The 23474-nt window shown below is 35.4% G+C and overlaps 1 protein-coding gene across 1 annotated transcript in view; it reads left to right on the top strand.

Moving 5' to 3' along the window:
• Nucleotides 1-21805, top strand: part of LOC117322207 — a 133817-nt gene extending 112012 nt beyond the window's left edge. Inside the window, exons 8-12 of the mRNA XM_033876982.1 lie at nucleotides 6748-6917; nucleotides 9296-9443; nucleotides 15491-15627; nucleotides 16030-16162; nucleotides 16416-21805. Coding sequence (XP_033732873.1) covers nucleotides 6748-6917; nucleotides 9296-9443; nucleotides 15491-15627; nucleotides 16030-16162; nucleotides 16416-18094 — 2267 coding nt within the window. The 3' untranslated portion in view covers nucleotides 18095-21805. The remainder of the gene's footprint in view (nucleotides 1-6747; nucleotides 6918-9295; nucleotides 9444-15490; nucleotides 15628-16029; nucleotides 16163-16415) is intronic.
• The last annotated feature ends 1669 nt before the right edge of the window (nucleotides 21806-23474 follow it).

Genomic DNA, 23474 nt, shown 5'->3' with positions numbered 1-23474 from the left:
TCTCTACAATACAGGTAACCTGGTGTTATCATCATTAATAATCTAGATCTCTAGAATACAGGTAACCTGGTGTTACCATCATTAATAATCTAGATCTCTACAATACAGGTAACCTGGTGTTACCATCATTAATAATCTAGATCTCTACAATACAGGTAACCTGGTGTTATCATCATTAATAATCTAGATCTCTACAATACAGGTAACCTGGTGTTATCATCATTAATAATCTAGATCTCTACAATACAGGTAACCTGGTGTTATCATCATTAATAATCTAGATCTCTACAATACAGGTAACCTGGTGTTATCATCATTAATAATCTAGATCTCTACAATACAGGTTAAACTGATGTTAAAGTGACCATCATTAATAATCTAGATCTCTACAATACAGGTAACCTGGTGTTATCATCATTAATAATCTAGATCTCTACAATACAGGTAACCTGGTGTTATCATCATTAATAATCTAGATCTCTACAATACAGGTAACCTGGTGTTACCATCATTAATAATCTAGATCTCTACAATACAGGTAACCTGGTGTTACCATCATTAATAATCTAGATCTCTACAATACAGGTAACCTGGTGTTACCATCATTAATAATCTAGATCTCTACAATACAGGTAACCTGGTGTTACCATCATTAATAATCTAGATCTCTACAATACAGGTAACCTGGTGTTATCATCATTAATAATCTAGATCTCTACAATACAGGTAACCTGGTGTTATCATCATTAATAATCTAGATCTCTACAATACAGGTAACCTGGTGTTACCATCATTAATAATCTAGATCTCTACAATACAGGTAACCTGGTGTTATCATCATTAATAATCTAGATCTCTACAATACAGGTAACCTGGTGTTACCATCATTAATAATCTAGATCTCTACAATACAGGTAACCTGGTGTTATCATCATTAATAATCTAGATCTCTACAATACAGGTAACCTGGTGTTATCATCATTAATAATCTAGATCTCTACAATACAGGTAACCTGGTGTTATCATCATTAATAATCTAGATCTCTACAATACAGGTAACCTGGTGTTATCATCATTAATAATCTAGATCTCTACAATACAGGTAACCTGGTGTTATCATCATTAATAATCTAGATCTCTACAATACAGGTAACCTGGTGTTATCATCATTAATAATCTAGATCTCTACAATACAGGTAACCTGGTGTTATCATCATTAATAATCTAGATCTCTACAATACAGGTAACCTGGTGTTACCATCATTAATAATCTAGATCTCTACAATACAGGTAACCTGGTGTTACCATCATTAATAATCTAGATCTCTAGAATACAGGCAACCTGGTGTTATCAGCATTAATAATCTTGATCTCTACAATACAGGTTAGACTGATGTTACTGTCATTAATTATAAATGAAGTTCTTGCTTTTCTCACTGTAAGACATTTTTAGCTCATCTCTTCGGAGAAGAGGGAGCTAGTGCTTATATTTTTGAGTCGGCGTTGGTTTTTTTAAATGTTAAGTTTTTGGTGTAAGTGTTGAAAGACATAGTAATTTATGGTAATATGGTCCCTGTGGGGGTTAAACTATCCCCTGCCAGAGTCAAATTAAAAGGATTTTTTTTCGAAAAAAAACAACAGATTTTTGAAAAAATTTTGGACTTAAAATATTTCTGCATTAAATTTTTAGTGCAAGTGTTGAAAGGTATTAATACATTACTTTATAATTGTACCCGGGTGCTGAAATGATATTTGGCAATAGAATCCCTCTTGACTTCAACTATCCCCTGCCAGAGTTAAACTAAAAGATTTATTTGGGAAGAAACTAGAGTTTTCAAAATTTTTGTGCAAGTGTTGAAAGCCATTTACACATCACATTATGATTGTACTATGGTGATGATATTTGGTAAAAAAAAGTCCTTCTGGAGTTACACAATCCTTTCTTTGTATGAAACTTGGGGGGGGGGGGGGGGGGGGGGGGGGGGGGGGAGTGAAAATGCTCACATTAGACAATTATGGTTCCATGTTTTTCAAGGGAGACAACTCTCATAAGGATACATTTTTTTATCATATAATAAAAGAAATACATGTAGGCAAAAGCAATTATTTAATATATTAATTCAATTTTCAACAGCATAGCTTGTCTCCCGAATTTTTGTCAATATATGATTTACATATATAAATTGCATGAATACACAATACACAATCTGATAAAGTAAACAATATAAATATTATTAATGCAATTCGCGAAACCATACCAATTAATGTATTTTAATTATTTATTGACAAACATTTGCAAGATGCTATGCAGTTCTCCAATAACTCTTGTTGATATATATCTATCACTAACATGATACTTTTGTCCCTGTCACCAAAAGCAGACATGAGGGTCTGTTTATGGGATTAGAGGGCATTTGTGAGCAAAGAGAGAGCTTGGTAATTGCCTGGAAATATCGAAAGGATTAATTTACCCAGCTTAGGAGTCGGCAGCAAGCTGTTTGTTTGGCTTCAGTTGGTTGGAGCTCATGTCTTCAGCCACATCCAATAACTTCTATTGCCAGTTGGTAACTCTACTTCTTGTAAAAAATCATTTTGAACCTAAATGAAAGTTAAAGTTTGTTATCGCTTTTTCTCAAATTATATATATACTTATATATGAACATTCCTCTTTGTCCATAATTATGCTAAACATCATGGCTTACAGGCAACCATTGGATTTTAAAGATATTAAAGATCTTGTGTGTGATACAAAAATCATTATATTGGCAGACCAGGTACTGTTAAAGCCTTAGGCTATGAGTCTCTCGTTAAATATGTACTACTTTCAATATGTGCAAAGTAAGCTTCTGTTTGCAAACTTCTTTTGCAGTGTTGCAGGCACTTTAACGTATTTTAAGGACATCTACCTTTGTATGTCTGCAAGACAAAATTTCTTCTTATAGTTTGATAGAAGCTATATTGGGACTTGAGCTATATATAAACCTTTCACATAAGTATCATTGCAATTTGTATACTGTAGTTTAGTGTAAATAGATATCTTCAGATCATTGTACTTTCTCTGTAACATATTGTGTACAGACTTGTGGCATTTATTATTTCTAGGTGATAAGAGAATACACAATCTTAAGATAGTCAGAAACATGCATTGCTTTTACAATCACTTACTTACAAATATTTATCAGGGTGCAAAAAATGTTGATGCTGCAGTGAACCAAGAGTCTCTCTGATACAGACCAGTACAGGTCAGGCAAGATTTTCTCTGACATAGACCAGTTAGATATACAGAGACCAAGAGCGCAATGATCAGTGATAGTGGCCGACAGCCTCCTTAAGTAGGCTAGAAGCATGTTAAGATGTTGAGTTTTACTACAGAGCCTATAATGGTATTACACAGTTATTATCATCTGTATTCAAAATGCACTCGTATATAACAAACAAATGGTGAGTATAGATTACAAAATTATCAATTTAAGCTCACCTGCCCAAAGGGCAAGCGAGCTTATGCTGTGGTGAGGCGTCTGTTGTCCTTCTGTCGACATCTTTTTCATTTTAACAACAACTTCTCAATAACCAAGAGGACCAGGGACTTGATACATGAATGTATTGGGCCTATAGCATGCTGGGGTGAAGGCCGGGCTACCAACTTTTTTGAATGAATGACCTTGACTTACATTCAAGGTCACAAGGGTCAAATAGGCTATAATCTTCAAGCAACTTCTCAATAACTAAGATGCCCAGGGCCTGGATATTCAGGCCTGTAGCATGCTGGAGTGAAGTACTACCTAGTTTGTTTAAATGAATGACCTTGACCTACATTCAAGGTCACATAGGTCAAATAGGCTTAAATCTTCAAGCAACTTCTTCACAATAACTGAGAGGTCAAGGGACTTGATATTAGTTAATTTCTTCTTCTGGTGTTTTTAAGAGACTACAATATTAACATCGTGGGACTATGATAATTCATGGCTTTCACAGTTTGGATTATTTCGCTTGTATCAGTTTAAATTTAACAAGCACTGCCATGTCATAGCTCTGCAATAAAAAGATAAAACATCAAGACATTTGTGTACTACAGTAAACATACTTATTTAAGCATGCTCAAATTTTAGTGCAGATGCTAATTAAAGCTGATCAGCGCAATGCTAAATTTGTACATGATAATGTTTGCCATATAAAACCTTGTAGATAAACTACCTTTAGTGCAATCAGAATTTAGCGAAACTCTTCTAGCATGAAAATCGCTAAAAAATATTACTGCTTAAAATATGTACATTATTAATGTTGTAAATCTGAACAGTGTATTTATTGTATAAAGTACAATCAAACCTGCTCTAACGACCCCCTGTATATAACGACTGCCTGTCTATAACGACCGGTTTTAAGATTCCCCATGAGATTTTACTATATAACGACCCTCTGTATAGCGACTACCTGTCTAATGTGGCTAACGACCGGTGATTTCGGAACGGCGGTCGCTAATTTGTTTTCTATAGCGACCGATTTCTGTCAGCCATCTCGGCAGTCATCCCTCATAAAATCCCCGGAAAATTCAGACACATCGACCCTGGCTTGATTATACAAACAAAGGACCACCACAACCCTGGCCTGAGTATATAAACAATAGACCCCTACCACCTGTTAGTCTATAATTACTGTAGCTGCCCTGGCCTGGGGCTCGGTAAGAGAGGAGTCGGGTCACCATGCATGTCGGTATTACATTACAACTGTGCATAGGTGGCTTCATTTGACACGGTCAGTTAATTTTGTGATTACAACTAGGATACATCAGTTCAATAACAAACACTGTTCATATCTGTCAACAAGATTTACTCACATGAAAGCCAATAATGCCTTTCTTAATCGTAGCTGTCGGTAGTAGCGTTTGTACTGCCGCCATCTTTAATTAGTCAATACTAATAAAAAGTCGTAAAATGCCACAAATATCCGGATTTCAATTTGGGTCAGAAAAAAAAATATTTTGGTTTAAAGAAGTAAGACTATAACACAAAATAATTAGTAGTAACACAAATATAATTAGTTTATTAATTATTGTGTATTCTTTTTCTTTATTTATGACAGAAAGGGAGATAATTTGATAGATACATATAGCATTATTTCAGAACAAAATATTTAAAAAAAAAATTATCCATAAGACCATTTTGAGTTATATTTTGTGTTTGGGTCCACAAATCATTAAATATTAAACCCTTCAGATTTATAAAGTTTATGCATTTATTTGACTTCTGACTGGTCTTCTGAATGCCCTGTTCAATGATAATTTATTTATGGCAGGTTAAGTAAATTGGTTGGTGCAATAATTTTGACCTGTCTATAAAGGCAACCTGTCTATAGTGATCGTTTTTCTGCCTCCCCTTGAGCGGTCGCTATAGACAGGTTTGACTGTATGTAATAACTGTAAATTATTGAAAATGTACATAAAAATATTACCAGCTTATAATATTACAGTAACTTGCAACCAAAATAAAAATATATAATAGCATTATAGCTGTCAAAATATATCTCAGATTTTCATTTATTTTGATCATATTTCAGGAAGGAATTTCTCGTTATGTAATAGAACAGCTGACTTCAGCTCGAAAATCAAGATTTTTTTGGTTGGTTCTTTGGAAACAATACAAATGTCATCATGCATGCAAGACTCAGACTAGTGATTCAGGGGTCAAGTTTATCACTGCCTTTTACCCCATTAGTTACAGACCTGCCAAGTCGCATCAACCTGGCATTGAGCCATGGTAGACTAAACGTTGCCTTCACCTTGATTGTGGTACAACAGTATTGATCACCAACCTTATACACTGGCGAGACATCTCTTGTATTGTGTCTGCATTTCACTTCCAAAATATCTACATTAGAAATTCTTCATGAGTGATGATCCATTTGTACAAATTTTACCAATGGTTTAAAAAGATTTTTTGCTAATCTAAATGTCTATTTATATCTAGATCTTTACCATTGATTTTGGTGTAGAATAAATCTCAAATTTATTGTATTTGTGTTTGTGTGCTGGAGTGGTTGGGGTCAGTTAAGTACTGTGCTCTACTCTTTGCATTGATATAATGCCTTGTAATATATATCTTACATGTAGATGAAGCTCCCTCTGTATATTTATCTGTATTATCTGAACCAGTCCAATTAAGTAGAGGCCGCGGTGGCCGAGTAGTTAAGGTGTCCCGACACTTTAACACTAGCCCTCCACCTCTGGGTTGCGAGTTCGAAACCTACGTGGGGCAGTTGTTAGGTACTGACCGTAGGCCGGTGGTTTATCTCCGGGTACTCCAGGCATACCTCCACCTCCAAAACCTGGCACGTCCTTAAATGACCCTGGCTGTTAATAGGACGTTAAACAAAATAAACCAATTAACCAAACCAATCAAAAACCTGTATAAACCAGATACTAGATCTAAGAGTTAAAAGCCCAATTGTCTAAAAATGAACATGTAATTGTACTTCTACCCTAACAAAATGTACGTTATCTGTCAAACTCTAAACCAGACATTGGCTGTAAACATGTGGAAATATTTTATAAAATGTAACATTAACTCACATGAATCTCTTTATGATCAATTCATCTCTTGATGGGAAACACTTCCAATGGGGTTACGATTTAGTAGTCGCAAGAATAATTTCTTATACACCATCAAGCATCAGTCTCTCACAGGGTACCAGGATTTATTTGTAGATTTTTTAGACATCATTCTCTCACGACATACCTCTGTTTATTTGTAGATTTGTTCAAGCCATCAATAGCCCATCGTGACATCAATACCAGAAACATCCTCGTGAATTACGACCTCTCGTGTGTCATCGCAGATTTTGGCTTTGGAATTACCATGATGGGATCCAAAATCATCCGCAACGGTCACTACGAAAATGCCGAGCACTCTTCATTACAAGATGTAAGTAAAAACTGATGGACATCATTGATTGATTTGTATTACGGTATGTTAACCCAAGTAAGGTTTAAGCTTACCTGGCCCTAAGGGCTTATGAGCTTATAGCATGGTGCAGTGTCCGTTGTCCATCATCCATTCTCCATCATTTCCTTTAAAATGCTTCTTTTCCTAAATGGATTTTCATGAAATTTGGCATTATTGGGCATAAAAGGAAGGTGTGGCTCCCTTTTAGTCAGAGAGGCTGGACCTGAAGGGAAATTGAGGTGAACCCTTTAAATTGCTACTATAGTCCTACTGAAATGGATTTTGATTAAATTTGGTCAGGAGCATTATTAAGCAAAGTAGATTCAATGTTCAGTATAAACAAAGAGTGTTGCTCCCCTGGGTAGGGTCCAATAGGGGAAATTAAGGTTAATCTATTCAATCGCTACTTGCCCTTAACAACTGAGCGGGTTTGATGAAATTTGGTCTGGAACATTATTGTGTGGCTCCCCTGGGGCCCAATAGGGGAAATTAAAGGTAAATCCTTTAAATTGCTACTTGTCATGAACGCCTGCATGGATTTTGTTGAAATTTGGTCTGGAGCATATTGGACAAAGGAGATCAAACGTTGCATAAACAGAAGATGTGACTTCCCTGGGGACAAATAGGGGAAATATAGCATATAGCAAAACAAATCCCTCTTCTTTAAGAAAGACAGGATTTTATCCACATTTAGTTTGAAACATTGTTTGGAGAGACAGTTAAAAAAGTGTGAAAATATGATGCAGGCCCTCTGGGCCTCTTGCCCCTCATCACTTGCAGATGCAGTTGCTGAAAAATTGATTCATCTACAGTCGAACCTGTCATATGTGACCTTCCAAGGGAGTCAGTAAAAAAGGTCACATATGACAGGTGGTCTCTTAATCCAGGTTCAAAGAAAATGACCCAAAAAGGAAAGTTCATAATTATTCTGCCACATATGTAATATTTATCAGCTACAAGTATAAGTACATACATGTATATGAAAAGGAATTACCTCAGTCATCAATTAAGATTGTGAATATAATCAAATCTGTAAGAGACCTCTTGAGGAAAACGAAAGAAAAAAAGAAAAAAAAAAGAAAAGAAAGAAAAATCACCATTCACTTAATGAAATAAAATGCTTATAATAATGGACAATATATAAAAATATCCCCATTTCTACATATGTAGTACAATATTTATTTTTTTTAATTTAATTTAGTTTCTTTTATTTTCATTAATACATGTATATATATATATAAATTCTTTTAGCATGTTACAATAATTTTTTTTTTCTTTTAAATACAAAAAATAATCAAAGAATTTGAATGGCTAATTTGATTATTTCCAGTACTGGATACATTTACATAAAAAAAAAATTAAAAAAATTTTTGCATTCCTGAATTCCTGGCCCGGACTTCCGTCCGGATTATTAGTCACGTAACTGCATTTCCTTCATAACGATGGAGACGTTTTTAACTGGCAAATATCTGTCCTAAATTCCTAATGTCTCAAAAAGAACATAAATTTCAGTTAAACAGTAAGTTGACTGTTTATTCACTCTTTTTCATACTTCCCAAGCAAATGTTTTTATTTATATCTATCAAAATTTCGTGAAAATCGTCTGAATGGCGAGGACGTTTTTTCGCCATATCCCATCTCCTTTTTTCATTCTTTAGAAGTAAAGTACAGTTTCGTTCGTTTTTGGGTGTTATCAGGGCAAAGATAATAAATTCAATACATTTTTTGAGACAGAATAAGACATTTCATGCATTTCTGAAGTATTTTTTAATCTTTAAAAGCAGACAAGTTCGTCCTGTTTCTTCTTGATTAGGACTTCTGCTTCCGTTTTAAAACTCGGAAAGTCGCTGAAAAAAGTCGCTTTTCAGCATTTGGGACACGGAAATGATGGTCGTTAGTCGCGTCTGACAGGTAGTCGCTTAATCCAGGTCACTAGTATAGTAAATAACGTTGGGAGGAAAAAATACGGTCGCATATGAAAGCAAGTCGTTTAATTCAGGTGGTCGCTAAGGCAGGTTTGACTGTACATGAATGAAAAGAAATTCCAAATTTCCAACCTTCAGTGTTCCAATATCTGGTAATAGTACCTCAAAATTAAGGGTGAAAGGTTGATTCAGAGGGTGAAAGGTTGTTTCAGAGGGTGAAAGGTTGTTTTAGAGGTGAATAGACATAATCAGTGCCATTGTTTAGTTATCATATTATCACATTATCACATGCCATGTTGTCAATTATGAAAATCAAATTTTAGGTTTGTGACACGGAAAATAATCTATTTTGCTGTAAGAGTTGTAGACTTGATTAAAGATGCTAATTTGAATTTTCCTATTGATGTACACTCAAACTGTTTTCTGTCTCAGGTTGGAACTTTACGGTACATGGCACCAGAACTTCTGGATGGTGCAGCTAATCTTCGCGAATCTGAATCATCACTCAAACAGATTGATATGTATGCCTTTGGCCTCGTTATGTGGGAGATCTCCTCCCGCTGTTCAGACTTATACCAAGGTATGTTTGATAATAAAAAAAATATGTGAGCTTCATTTTCAATATTAGTAATTATTAGCTCACCAGCTAGTCCAAAGCACTTGTAAGTGTATCCCATGGTACAGCATGCACAGTCCACCTCTCTGTCACAGTGGCTGTCTTTTATCACTCGCAAACTTTTTTTTTTTTCAAAATGGCTGTCTGTTGTCAGTCGCAATTTTTTTTTTTTCCAAACGCTACTTGTCAAGAACTCATGAATGGATTTTGTCTCAATTTGACTTGGAAAATCTTTGGTTGAAAGAGGATCAATAAGAATCTGTGTGAAGAAATTGCTTTAACTCTTTCCGTACTCACGACGACTACAAATGTCACAAAATGTGCTCTAGCTTGTACGTATCCTTCATGACGACTACACACGTCGCAATTACCATGCCTTCCATCCTTTGTGACGACTAAAATCGTCGGAAAACATCGCGAAAGATGTTGATATTACTTGCTGGTTCAGCATAGTCATACGAAGGAATTGACACAGAAATGATGTTTTTAAGAAATAATAAGCAATGTAAATATTGTATTGATGAATCATTTTACGTACCAGAAGCATATTCATTCGTTAAGATTGTCTATTTCAAAGAATTCTGCCGGTTCATGCTGGGTTGTTTACATAGCTACAAAATGGCGGCCTCAAATTTACTTTCGTTTTCTGCTAGATTGTGGAGGTGATAAACACAATAAAGCTATTAAAAACTATAGAATATATATAATTGAGTAACGTTTATCATCAAAATAAGTAAGAAATACGTAAAATATTTTTACACAATGAAAAAACGATGTTTTGGCTGCGTGATTACTTGCACACGTTTGACACATGTGCCGATCAACATGTCATTTCCCGCGATTCTGCCTGGTGATTTCACCGTATTTCAAAGGAAAGATTGGGTAAAAAAGTTTCTGTACTCAGTACTCATTCCATATGATAAACTTCATTTAATATTAAGCATCACACAACAGTAAAAGATTGTTTTATCGACGTCTGATGTGATAGCCATATGCTCCAATACACAAAGGACCTACCCAGCATTCACTTCTGGTAGCGACCGCGAAATTTGAATTAGTACGTAAAGAGTTAAAGCCAGCTGTTGTCAGTTTGTCACATCATGAAACCCCATCTGAAAAAGTAACATATGCCAGTGTAAGATAGTTGTCACAAGATATGGTGTAGCAGTGATAGGGTCAGACATGATGCAATTTCACAAAATAGAGCATCACCTAGCTCACCATGTCCTGACTTAAAACCAAAAGTAAATAAGAGAGTTAAAAGAAAGACACTGTTAGCTTAACTATATAAACTATATGAACTTACCTGTAATAATCCATAGTAGCATTACAGGATTTTTAGGCCTTTTGTTGCTGTTGAACATAGAACTGGTTTGGAACCCTATGTAAATCACTTGTTTAAAATCAATATATGTTATTTTTGCTTAATTGTGAAAGGAGATATAGTAATTTATGTATTACCATTGCTGGCAGAATGGTCAGATCTGGTTTGTAAATATGGTTTGTGTTGTTTGTACATACAGTAAAACACTTGTGTCGAACACGGTTGAATCGAATACATCTGATGAGTCGAACGTTTCGTTCGGTCCCGATTTTTTCCCTTCTTTATCTTAGTAAATTAAGCACGGATGACTCGAACACTGTTGGATCGAAAACTGCGGTTGTGTCAAATATATTTTGTGGTCCCTCCCTTCTAAACTATACCAAAATTTCCATTTTTGTGTCGAACATCGAGGCGTCATGCTGTCTCAGGTAAAATTTGCTGGTCTCGTCTGATTGACCGAGTGTGACCGATCACCCGTAACGGTGTAAACAGAGCCTATTGTTAGTTTCCGGCTGTCGGTTATGCATCATCCCATTGCTTATACAGGTGCTCAGGTGAAGTAAAACGTTCAGGTATACATAACTAAGAATAAAATGTGCACGTTTTAGTCTGCAAACCAATATGTGTTCTGTTTACTGTTTTGATACACACGGCCGCCAAAAAAAATAAGGAAAAAGTAAACGATAAATTGCATATCTTCCATCGAAAAATGCAAAGAAAAAATACCTGTCTGTCATTGATTTATTTATATATGCCTAAATTCTGAATACGACCGATGCAATAGTAACAATGATATGCGGGATGTTTTTACTCTGTTCAAAAGATTGTGGCACTGCATATCATGCAGCCAATAAACACTGACCGCGGCCTTCATCTTTGATACAAAATCAGCACGCGTATGGTCGATCAATTTTCCCGGACTGTTTATTGTTTAATATTGTTAAATTGGAGAACAATATAAACAGATTTTAAGATAAATAATATGAGTACAATATATACATTTATATTCTTATAATGTATGTAGCGTTTTCATAGAATATTATGCTGTCATTTACGACTCCCGTGTGTAAATCGTGTGTCTATGTCAAAGATGATTTTACGCATGAACTTTGTTTTATCTGTAACTGTGCACAATATTGTTTCATTAGATAAAGGAATAATTGTTATCATGTACAATTAATTAATTTCTATGTTATTATTTATTGCTTATTTTCGACTATGTTATCATGCAAGCACTTGTTCTGCATACAACCGATGATAGTCGGGTATTTTGTCTCCGTATACAAACACGGATAAGTCAAACCATCGGATAAGTCGAATATTTTGCTTGGTCCCGTCGACTTCGACTTATCCGAGTTTTACTGTAGTGTTAAATATGGTCTCTGGCACTCAGCAGATGGAGTAGGTCAGTGGGGCTTGTTCATATCTCTATCACTCAGCTGATGGAGTAGGTCAGTGGGGCTTGTACATACAGTGTTAAATACAGTCTTTGGCACTCGGCTGATTGTTACTCAGCTGATGGAGTAGGTCAGTGGGGCTTGTACATACAGTGTTAAATACAGTCATTGGCACTCGGCTGATTGTCACTCAGCTGATGGAGTGGGTCAGTATGGCTTGTACATACAGTGTTAAATACAGTCTTTGGCACTCAGCTGATGGAGTAGGTCAGTGGGGCTTGTACATACAGTGTTAAATACAGTCTTTGGCACTCGGCTGATTGTCACTCGGCTGATGGAGTAGGTCAGTGGGGCTTGTACATACAGTGTTAAATACAGTCTTTGGCACTCAGCTGATGGAGTAGGTCAGTGGGGCTTGTACATACAATGTTAAATACAGTCTTTGGCACTCGGCTGATTGTCACTCAGCTGATGGAGTGGGTCAGTATGGCTTGTACATATAGTGTTAATATGTTCTCTGTCACTCAGCTGACAGAGCATGCTTCTGTGGCTCAGTTGGCTCAAAAAAGGCTAAAATCTTTAAACTTAAAAATTCTTCTCAATAACCAAAAGGCTTAGGGCCTTATATTAGGCCTGTAGCATGCTCAGATGAAAGGCTACCAAGTCTGTTCAAATGAATGACCTTCACCTACATTCAAGGTCACATGGGTCAAACAGATTTAAAATCTTTAAACAACTTCTGCTCAATAACCAAGAGTGCCAGAGACTTGATAGTGAGCCTGTAGCATGCTGGGGTGAAGGGCTACCAAGTTTGTTCAAATGAATGACATTAACTTACATTCAAAGTCACAGGGGTCAAATAGGCTAAAATCTGCAAATAACTTCTTCTCAATAACCGGAGGCTCAGTGACTGGGGTGATTTGCTTCCAAATTTGTTCAAATGAATGACCTTGACCTACAGATAAGCTCACTAGGTCAATTCAGCTAAAATCTTCAAATGACTTCTCTGTATTCAAGAGGCCCAGGGACTTCATATTGGGACTGTAGCATGCAGGGGTGACAGGTTAGTAAGTTTGTTCAAATGAATAATCTTGACTTACATTAAGGTCTTACAGGTTTAAACTTTTTTCGATAGCGAAGATTCCAAATTTATTGTAATGAATAAACCTAGCCTAATCTGATATTTGAATAAAGTTTGATCAGCAAAGTATCTGCAGAAATCACCTAGATCAACTTCAAAGTTGCTGTATAGAGCTAGGTGAATAATACTTGCCCATTGGGCCTTTTGTTCCCCATTCTCTCATGTTTTGATATTAAACTATTGATAACTGAGAATACTGACATGTAACTGGAAACCGTAGTCTAGCACAAATCTGATAAAACCTTAAATTAAATGTTATGAAACAATATCTTAAATTGATTTAGTCACAGGTGAAAGAATCCATTTTGATACATTAGAGCGGGCCAGTTCTAAACTGAAACAAGGCCTAGGGGACCTGTAGACTAGCTGTCTTATATCTATGACCAGGTTATAATTATAAACAAGGCGTAGCCGAATTGACTTCTCCTCAGACTAGCCAAATCGACTTTGTACCACCTCATTGTAGATGGATTATAGTGAAGGTGGAATAGAGTGAAGGCAGAAAATCAGTCAATCTATTTACAATCTCGTATACATAACACCTAATTAAGCGTACATTACTGCTGTACTGGCCTTTTGGTTTCTGATTGGTCAAGTGAATTTGATGATTCCCAATCAGAAGAGGCCTTACATTAAAGCGATGTTTTGAAGGGAAAATGGCACTAGTGCTAAGAGATTCCCCGGCTTCCTATCGATCTTTCCTATAGAAACGTTTTGGTATCCAATAAAGGATGTGACGGCAGCTACTTGCCGAATTTGATATTCCACATCAGCTTTTCATCTATTTGTATGTTGGTTTTAAGGTGCTGTGAAACAGCAACATTAAGTGGTCATCGCCAAATTTCGCTAGAACAAATTCATTCGGAACTCTCAGGAGAATCAAAACGTCGCTTATTTCGATGATAAATCGCGATGAGTTCAGGAGGGTAAATAATTTTTCCCAAAAAAACCCACTAACAACACACTAGACAATCTTGTCTTCTTCCCCAAAGTATTAAGTAATATGATTCACGCTTTTATAGACTTAAGACTTTTGTTGAATTTAAACAAATTATAGAAAAACAGCTTATATCATACACAATGACCTGTTTTATCCCCGAGTATTCCGAATTGTTTTCTGTGCAAATTATTACGCTTGCTTCCTGGTTTGTGCGAGGGGAGGTAATTTGTATACACTCCAACTGATGTGACATTGAAAAGTCCCCTCAAGCTCTTGGGTTGATAAAAATGGCCATCTGCCGCCAAATATTGTTTTAAGTCTCGGATTTTCCAATTGTAAATCGATAAATGAAATCTTTACATTCGATACTTAAAATGAAAGTCAAATACTTCCGATTGGTTCGTCATTTCCGAGAAATAGGCCACACAAAAATGACCGTGCTGGTTGAGTTGGTTGCGTGATTATGAAGCGAAACCTAGTGAAATTGCTTGCACAAAGTATATAACATGAACATGGGATTGGCCAATTCATCGGGAACAAATTAAATTTCCGAGTCGAGTTTCTTCTAACGAAAGTTGTCAGATCTCTAATTAGGATACAGATGAGTTATGACACAGAGAGATGAAAAGCAGTAAATTGAGTACAAACTGGGAGAGTAATTCACAAGAATCTTATATATAGGTAATCGCAATGCGGTTTATTAAGAAACATGACATCACGGATTCACCAATCTAAGAATTAAACTTAATCATAGAATGCCAATTCAAGTGAGGTTTACAAACATAATGTTCATCACAATTAACTTTAACGCAATCACAATCTTTTTAAATTAAATAAAATTCCTTAAAATGACATAGGACAGTCATCAGTAAAACATTTCAGAATGCATTTAAAAAACAATAAAATGTCTTCTTATTCTATGCCATTTTATATTTATATAATATTTGCTTTTCTCCTGTATTTCAATTCCTCATGCACAGCACCTATGAGTGGCCTCAACACTTTGATTGATATCTTAAAATAAACCGAACCGAAAAACTGAACCGTCAACACTATATCGCAATGTGACTACCGAACCGTGCTGAAAGTGTACCGTTTCACCCCTTAATACCTTAATACACAAATGTTTTCCTGTAATCTCTTTGTAAGTGTTTTTTTTTAATAACTGAATATGAAAAAAATATTGTGAAGTCCATCTCTTGTTTGCAGGAGTGCCCACCCCAGACTACATGCTGCCGTTTCAGAAGGAGGCTGGAAACCATCCGTCATTTGAGGAAATGCAGATTCTTGTTTCCCGTAACAAAGTGCGGCCAAAGTTTCCTGCAGTATGGAAAGATTATAACCAGGTAGGATTTTACCTGAACCTCCATTCCAAGAGGTTTCCAAATGTCTCCATTACCAATAGGAACAAACAGGAGTTTGTGAGTTAGGATTGTAATTTGTTTTATCACCAAGAAGTTTCCATTAGAGCCGTCAGATAGGAACTATAATGAAATGCAGATATCAAGGTCAAACATCAATTCTGTGTAGTCAAATATCATATAAATGTTTCACAAATATTGTTTCTAGTTCTTTATATCAAATATCAACAGTCAAATGCATCATCCGGAATGTCTCGCTTGGGTGAGTGATCTGAATGACTGCATGTATATGTCCTTGTTATTTTTACATTTTACCAAATTTTTAGTTCTCTAGTTGGAAAAGTTGAAATTGATTTTAATCATTTTAATTTCAATCGGATGTTGTAGGCCATCAGAGCATTGAAGGAGACCATTGAGGATTGCTGGGATCACGATGCTGAGGCACGCTTAACAGCCATGTGTGTGGAGGAGCGCGTTTCTGACCTTATCACATTGTGGTCCCAGGATTCCAAACAGAAAGGTATGTCAGCATAAATCTGTAAGGCTACAATATCGCAGGTCATTAAAACACCTATATTTAGGATGTGTGAAAACTGAAACATCTTAACATGAAAATAAACAATAAAAACAAAATAAATACATGACAAGAATAGTTCTAAATATAAACAAAATGGCTCATAATCATATTTTCCCCTAAAAATCAGACAAATATTATTTCATATAATTTTGAATGAGTATAAGGTAAATAACTCTGATCAAATTTTCTTTCCTAGGTATGACACCCACAATTACCACCACCAGTAATCTATTTGAGCCAATGGCCACAGACAGTGATCTTCAAGTGGAGGGGCAACAGAAGCAGTATCATGTGGCCAACGGACACGTTACGACAGCGTTGAGAGAACAGGTGCCAAATACTCAGTCTGATAGCAGTACTGCTCATTTACTTGTGTCCTCACCACCCAATAGCTACATCAGTCAGCACCCACAACCGTGTCGACAAGATTGGGGAATGTCGTCATCGACAACTGACACCATATTGTCACCATCTGAAGATGAAATACCCCTTCCACCACAGAAGCTGATGAATGTAGCAATGGACAAGAACAAATTGGTTCTGCGTCCTCACCAAGGTAGAAATCCCACTGTAGAAAGGAATACACATAAACGAAGTGATGAGGAATTAGCTGTATCTGGAAATCAGCTTGTTTACGGAGGAGACAACCGCCTCATCGAGCCTGCTCAAAATGCCCCCTCTAACTTACCAAATGATGACACGTCTTTTGACGGATTTAGTGACAATTTGGAGACTTCACTTGTTCAAAATGATGTTTTGAATCATCATCGCTCACATCCAATATCATACGTTCAGAATCAAGTGCATGGGGACAATCACCCCGTGAGACCCAAGATTGCAAATTTACCTGGTAACAACCCTCAGCCAGGTACGAGTCGAAATTCAGAGCCTAAAACCCACAAGAGCAAACTTAGCAAGTTAATGAGTGCAAGAGAGTTAGGGAGTAAGTTGGGCCAGCTCAGTTTGCTCTCAAAGATTGTGACAAGAAGTTCCGACAAAAAAGAGACTGATAGAGACAGTGCAAGGAACAGTAAGGAAAACATGTCACATATCAATGGAAATTTTGATAACTCAAGTGTATGTGCAAGTGCGACTTCAAGGCCAAATGCAAACAGGCCTAGTTCGCATTCTTCAAATTCCAGTAAGAGCTACAGATATAACGACAATACAAATGTGAATGTAAATCGAGCTGTACCAACAGAGGTTCAGATGAGAAACGGAAACCCGGTTGTACGACCTTTGAACTTGAATATTTCTCATTCTGATGAAAGTCATTCTGGGAATGCGACTGGTAATAGCACACAACCAGAAAATCGACTTGGAATGGCAGAAATTGGTGTTGCGAAACTAGAAATGGTTCCCCAGCGTGCTCACCAATCCATAGTGAAAATTCGGAAAGGACCATATTCCAAGAGCACTTCTGATCTAAGCCCTCAAAAAACAAACAAGTCAAAGCGATGGAGTGAAACAGGGTTTGGGGAGGAGGAAGAGGATGGAAGGGATGATAAAGGAACTACCTTTAAAAGACCAGACTCACTTTCATTAAAGGGACATAACTACACTTTTCAAAAAAACTTAGGAGAATCAAAAACTTGCTCAGATCTGAGCTTTCTTATGGAGAACTCCAAAAAGGAGGATTGTATTGGAGTAACTCTGATAGAACCCAAAGCAAAGATAAAACGGCGGATAAAGACGCCGTTGTCTTTAAAACATGGACGATTTTCACTGTACGATGATAGATTGATGACAAAATATTTTATGGAGCATCCAGAAATCTTACAGAACAAGGTTTGTAAGTCGAGTGCCAGTCTACAGGAGCTCATGTTATTGGACAGAAATGCCAATTCTTTTACAGCAGAAGATCACAATTGTTAGTGATTTGTGTTATTGGAAATGTGTCAGAAAAGTGAATGTGTCACCAAGTCTGGATCATGGCAGTTTCTCATGATAGTATTAATTATTGTATAATATCTCAGTGTCAGAATGTGTCTTCATTTCATTCATTATCGGCGTATTTGAATATGTATCGTGCGATTGTGGATATATTCACTTTCTGGTTCACCCAGGGTGCTGCAGCATCTGTATCTTGACAAAGAAGGAAAACAGAAAAAGAAAACCCGAGCAACACACTTTCTTTTAACATCATAAGATTTGAAGATGTCTTTCAATTGATAAATGTTCATGTAATGTCTTGTCTAATAAAAAGAATATTTTAAGACTTATAATTACTCCAGCTAAATGACCTGTTTTTATGAAAATGAAAAATATTGAAAGAAGTATTAGAGAAAACTGTTTTACAGAAGCCACTAAACTTCCTAGAAAAATACTAAAAACATTAAAAACAAATGAATTGACAATTCTTAAATTAAATATTGATCATTCAGTGTTGGATAGACTTGATCATGCAGCCCAGAACATACTTGTATAACAGCCACAGTAATCATGAATTAAATTCTTGATGAACCTTTAATTAACATATGATGTGCAGTGCACTTAAATAAGGTCATTGTGACCTTGACCTCAAGGCTAAAGGTTCGATTTTCAGACCAATATATCTTGTCTTGGCAATAAACCTTTGAAAGATATTTAGATGTGAAAATGCATTGTGTTGCTAGAGAACTGAAATTTAGTCAGAGGGTATCAAGTTAACCTTTGATTTTTTGCAATTTAAGATCACTATTTCTTAGAAATCTTAAGGGTCAAAACATCTATGTCAAATAAACCTGTCCCCACTAAATAATTAAGTGGGAATCCCAATGGGATCCTTCTGACAATTACAGTGGAGCAAAGGAACCCAAAAGTCGAATCTCATTTTGGTGTATCAAGAACAAATTCTTAAGGGTCTGCTGGAAACCGAACCGGTCAGTAAACTTCACTGATAGTTAAAGATTAATGCAAATTTAAACCAAATCATCTTTAGCTTTGAGTGAACTGGTGAATGTTTTACAATATAATGAATAAAAGATTATTGAATGAAACCGGTCACATGACCATAGCTCAAAGTTATGGGTCAAATATCAAGGTCAAGTGGTTAATCTCTTAACTGCTACATATTTTGAAATGAACAGCAAATATGACTTGCTGATGAGGGAAGTAAGTCATGTTTTGGTAACAAAATCATTTTTTCTTCTGTCCAACTATTCAAGGTTAATATACCACTTCCTTTACTCTTTCTTTCAATCTTTTTATCTCTCGAGTGCTCTCAGCACTTTGATCTAATTGTGCAATTTAAACAATCTGTGCCGAATCACATGTAGTGTGAAAGAGCTTCATTTGTTTCTGGATCATCTTAGTGGTGAATTCTACTTAAAGGCTGTCTGTAAATGGATATTCTGTATGAGAAAATGAAAATGAAATGGAAGGAGATGTGCAATATTTGATTGTACTTTGTATTTTATTTTGTGTCTAGGTTAGTTAGTTTCCATAATTTCTTCCTTAATCATTTCATTTTTAGGTGTATCAGTTCTTCTAATTCACCTCATTTTTAGGTGTTTAGGAAAAGATTCCTCTATAGTTTGATGTTACTATGGACTTAGATAGAATGCACAGATAGAATACACATGTACATCTAAATTGCATAGAGGAACCAAGAAATGAGAGGGAAAACATTTTTACTGAACCTTAGTTCATTTGTAGTTTGTGCTATCAAGAAGAGTTTTAGAGATATTTCAAGTAGATTATTGAAATTGCATGAGTTCAACTGTGTTAAAAATAGCCATCAACTTCAACAAAACTACTTTACTCCGCATAACTACTGTCATATCACCATAGTCTCTTGTGTTATAAAATGTCAACTTTTATTTAAAAGTTACCTTTTTTTTCTGCAATACTTCTTTCAACAAACCTCAACCTATAACCTACATCAGGAACGTCAAAAAGTTTCCAGATCTAAAAATGAGTTTTATTGCTCTAATACAAATTACAAAAGATGTAGCTGGTTTCTCAAATCTGTGTTACATGTTACTCATCATTCGCTTTCCTTTAATATTTAATTATTTCAGACATCTGACCTTTATGTAATCGTTAATCACTTAAAACCCACATGCATGGGTTTGAGTAATTAAGTCTGTCATTGTTGTTATTGATGTGTGATTGTTTAGCTGGTTTTAACTTTTTCAAATTTGTAGAAAATTCAAAATTGTGTTCTTGTTTTTATGGATGCCGGTAGAAGGGAGGATCTGAAATTGAACATTTTCCTAGTTTTAAAGAAATATTGTCACAATTTTTCTGAATGTTTTTCAGGTGGATGTTTTTAATCATGCATATTGAATTATTATATAATTAATTACATTTAGACTTTGTTTTGTTTTGACTCCCAGTCTCCGCCCTGTTTTTATCTGGTTCCATATAGCCTCTATCATGTGCTGGATGTTAAACAATATTTCAGTCTTCAATTTAACTGTTGGATAGATATAACCTTGAAATGATTTTTTTTTTTTATATAAGTCTTCTTTCCACATTCATCCATTGTGTCATGTTCCATTTCATAAACACAATTAACATTCTATTTTATTTAGATGAAGGACAACTTGGCAAGTTGTCATTGCCAATTTGCTGTCTTGCCTTTGTATCATTGATATAATCAACAACTTGTTTTAATGAAGGCTTCATGATTGCTGTGTAATATATATTGCTATTTTGTGAGCAATATTGAAATGTCTCGTAGACTTGAGGCTTGTTTAATGCGAGTGATTTTTGCTGATGATATAGGCGTGGTGGACGTGGTAGCCATTAGTATGAACAGATATTGCCCCAATGTTCACAGAGCTTTTTGTATGAACGTAAATTATTTAAGTGCCAAACCAGACTTCTTTTTGTTTTGTATTGTTGCTTGAAGTAACCTGTTAAGTGTCCTGATTTGTATTTTACATCTTGGTTCAAAATGCCATTTTCTTTGTATGTATATAAAGCTATGTGCTTTGTGTCTATATACTGTTACATTGTATCTCTGCAAAAAGAACACCTTAATGTATTGCCAGTAAATGAGAGACAGAATGAATATGCAACTGTCATGAGTGTAGGTATTGTGAATGTGTGACGAGTGATACCAGAGGAAGGGAGGTAACTCTTACTGAATGTGACATGGCATATCAACTCCCATACCAAAATTTTCTAACTTATTTCACATTGGAATCTCATTTTAGAACAAACTTGGACAGCCAGGTTTATTCTAAGTTAGATCTAATGTCTAGCATGCAAATGAGGTTAAGATTTCACAGAAAATAACTGCTTTCATACAGTAAATCACAGTAAATCTAACTTCGATCTAACGATCTAACGATGTCACCTGAGAAATTGAAAGTAGAATATATTTGAATTCATAGCAATTCAAATTTCAGTAACATAAATACACAAAACAATTTTTATGATGTAGTTTAATTCTTTTCCTTGATTCCATCTGTCTGATATGTATGTAACTCATATTTTACATCAGAACTTCGAACATTCAAACTGTAAAAAGTTCATTTTCCTTATTTACATGTCCAGGCTCATGTGCAATGTCCAAAAAAGTTTTGATGAAATTATATATGATTGAGTTAAAAATCCACACTCTGAAATTAAAACATTCACAACTAGTACTCAGAATCAATGTGATGTTGTCATTTAGAATTCTCGCCTATTCATGAATGACCTTGCCACAGGACTTCCTGTTGGAACCAGGTTTGCCCTTTATCAGATTTCATGAGTGAGGACTTTGTTATTTTAGAAGTATATAGACAGAAATTGGCTTCAAATTTTTCAGAGTCCATATTTCTGACTTAAGTGTAGATTCTATAACTAAGAAATGTGGGCTTCGAAATTTGTAGATATGAAATGCATCCAATTTTCACAGAGACCCACATTCCTTACAAAATCTAACTTTAATCCAGATAGAAATGTGAACAGAACAAGTGACATGAGGAATCATTTCCAACTTACAAAATGTAGATTTTCCAGATCAGAAGTTCATTCTAAGGTGATCTAATATAACCTCTCCACATGAAAAATATCTCATTTACATACATTTCTAACTTGATTCTCACATGAATCTAAGGTGAAGAAGTTAGAAAATTCTGTACAGGAGTGTGTCCTTTCTGACATTAAGTAACATCTCGGTCAATCTGGGATTTCTATAACTATTACCGTAATGAAAACTGATCTTAGATTGAATTCAGATTTATTATATATCTTGCCATATATTCTAAACATGTTTTCATTCTGAATTTTTAAAAATACTGTGTATTCAAAGTATGAACAAATGTAGTTTATCACTGTGCTGTATTGTTTCTGTTGAAAATTGAGATTTTTTGTGAGGAATATATACTGTTGCTCATCACAAAAACGTGCACATGTAGTGATTTGTGCTGTCATTTTACATACCTGGTGATATTTTCATGCATTACCTGGTATTAACATTGTCTCTAAAATAGGCACGGATTTCTTCTGCACAGTCACACCTTCCATCTATTTTTTTTTTTTTTTCCTTTCTTTTTTTTCTGGCAGCCATTTGTGTTTTGCCAATAGAAATTTTCATTAATGTTTAGAATAATTATCGCAACATTATCATTTTACAGACTTTTCTTGTCATTCATATCAATTTATTAACGATATATTGATTTTAGATAATTCTCTATAACAGTGAAAACTGATCATGACCCCTTATTTTAATGGTGTCCAAATATACAGGGACACTTAACTAAACAAACTTATTGTGACTTATAACACACTGTTAGATTTGACTAAACAGACCCCTTGAATTTAAAAGCCACATACTCCTGAAGAAACGCATATCAATTTTTACATTTTGAGCTTTTTACAGTTTTCCGACTTGATATATACCTAACAGATTATCATGAATAGGAAACTGAAAGAAAATGTGTATTTATGAAAGTATACAGGGAATTCCCAAAAATAATAACTGAGGCTGCCGGACCAAGTTTCTCTGAAAATTAGTCCCACAATGCAACAGCGGGTTTTACAGTCCATACAAAATGGCGGAACTCCAAAAGCGTGGACCTACGAAAACGCAGACTGATTCTGCCAAAAAATGACACAAAAGTGAGTGGAATCGGAAAAACCCAAGTATTTCCTGAGGAAAGGAAATAATTTGTTGGAACTTAGTGAGAAAAGAAAAGGGAATAGACTCGAATTCCGATTTTGCCTGACGTCTATTGGATTGCTGGTTAGCTTTTGAACATTGTCAACTTAATTGATCTAAAATTTTATCGATGTTTTGTTGTATGCATATTGCTACATTTTAAAATTAAGTATTTAA

This window comes from Pecten maximus, chromosome 2, assembly GCF_902652985.1.
Source record: "Pecten maximus chromosome 2, xPecMax1.1, whole genome shotgun sequence".
Lineage (NCBI taxonomy): Eukaryota > Metazoa > Mollusca > Bivalvia > Pectinida > Pectinidae > Pecten > Pecten maximus.
Note: the sequence above shows the minus strand (reverse complement) of the source record. Positions and strands in the feature narration are given on the sequence as shown.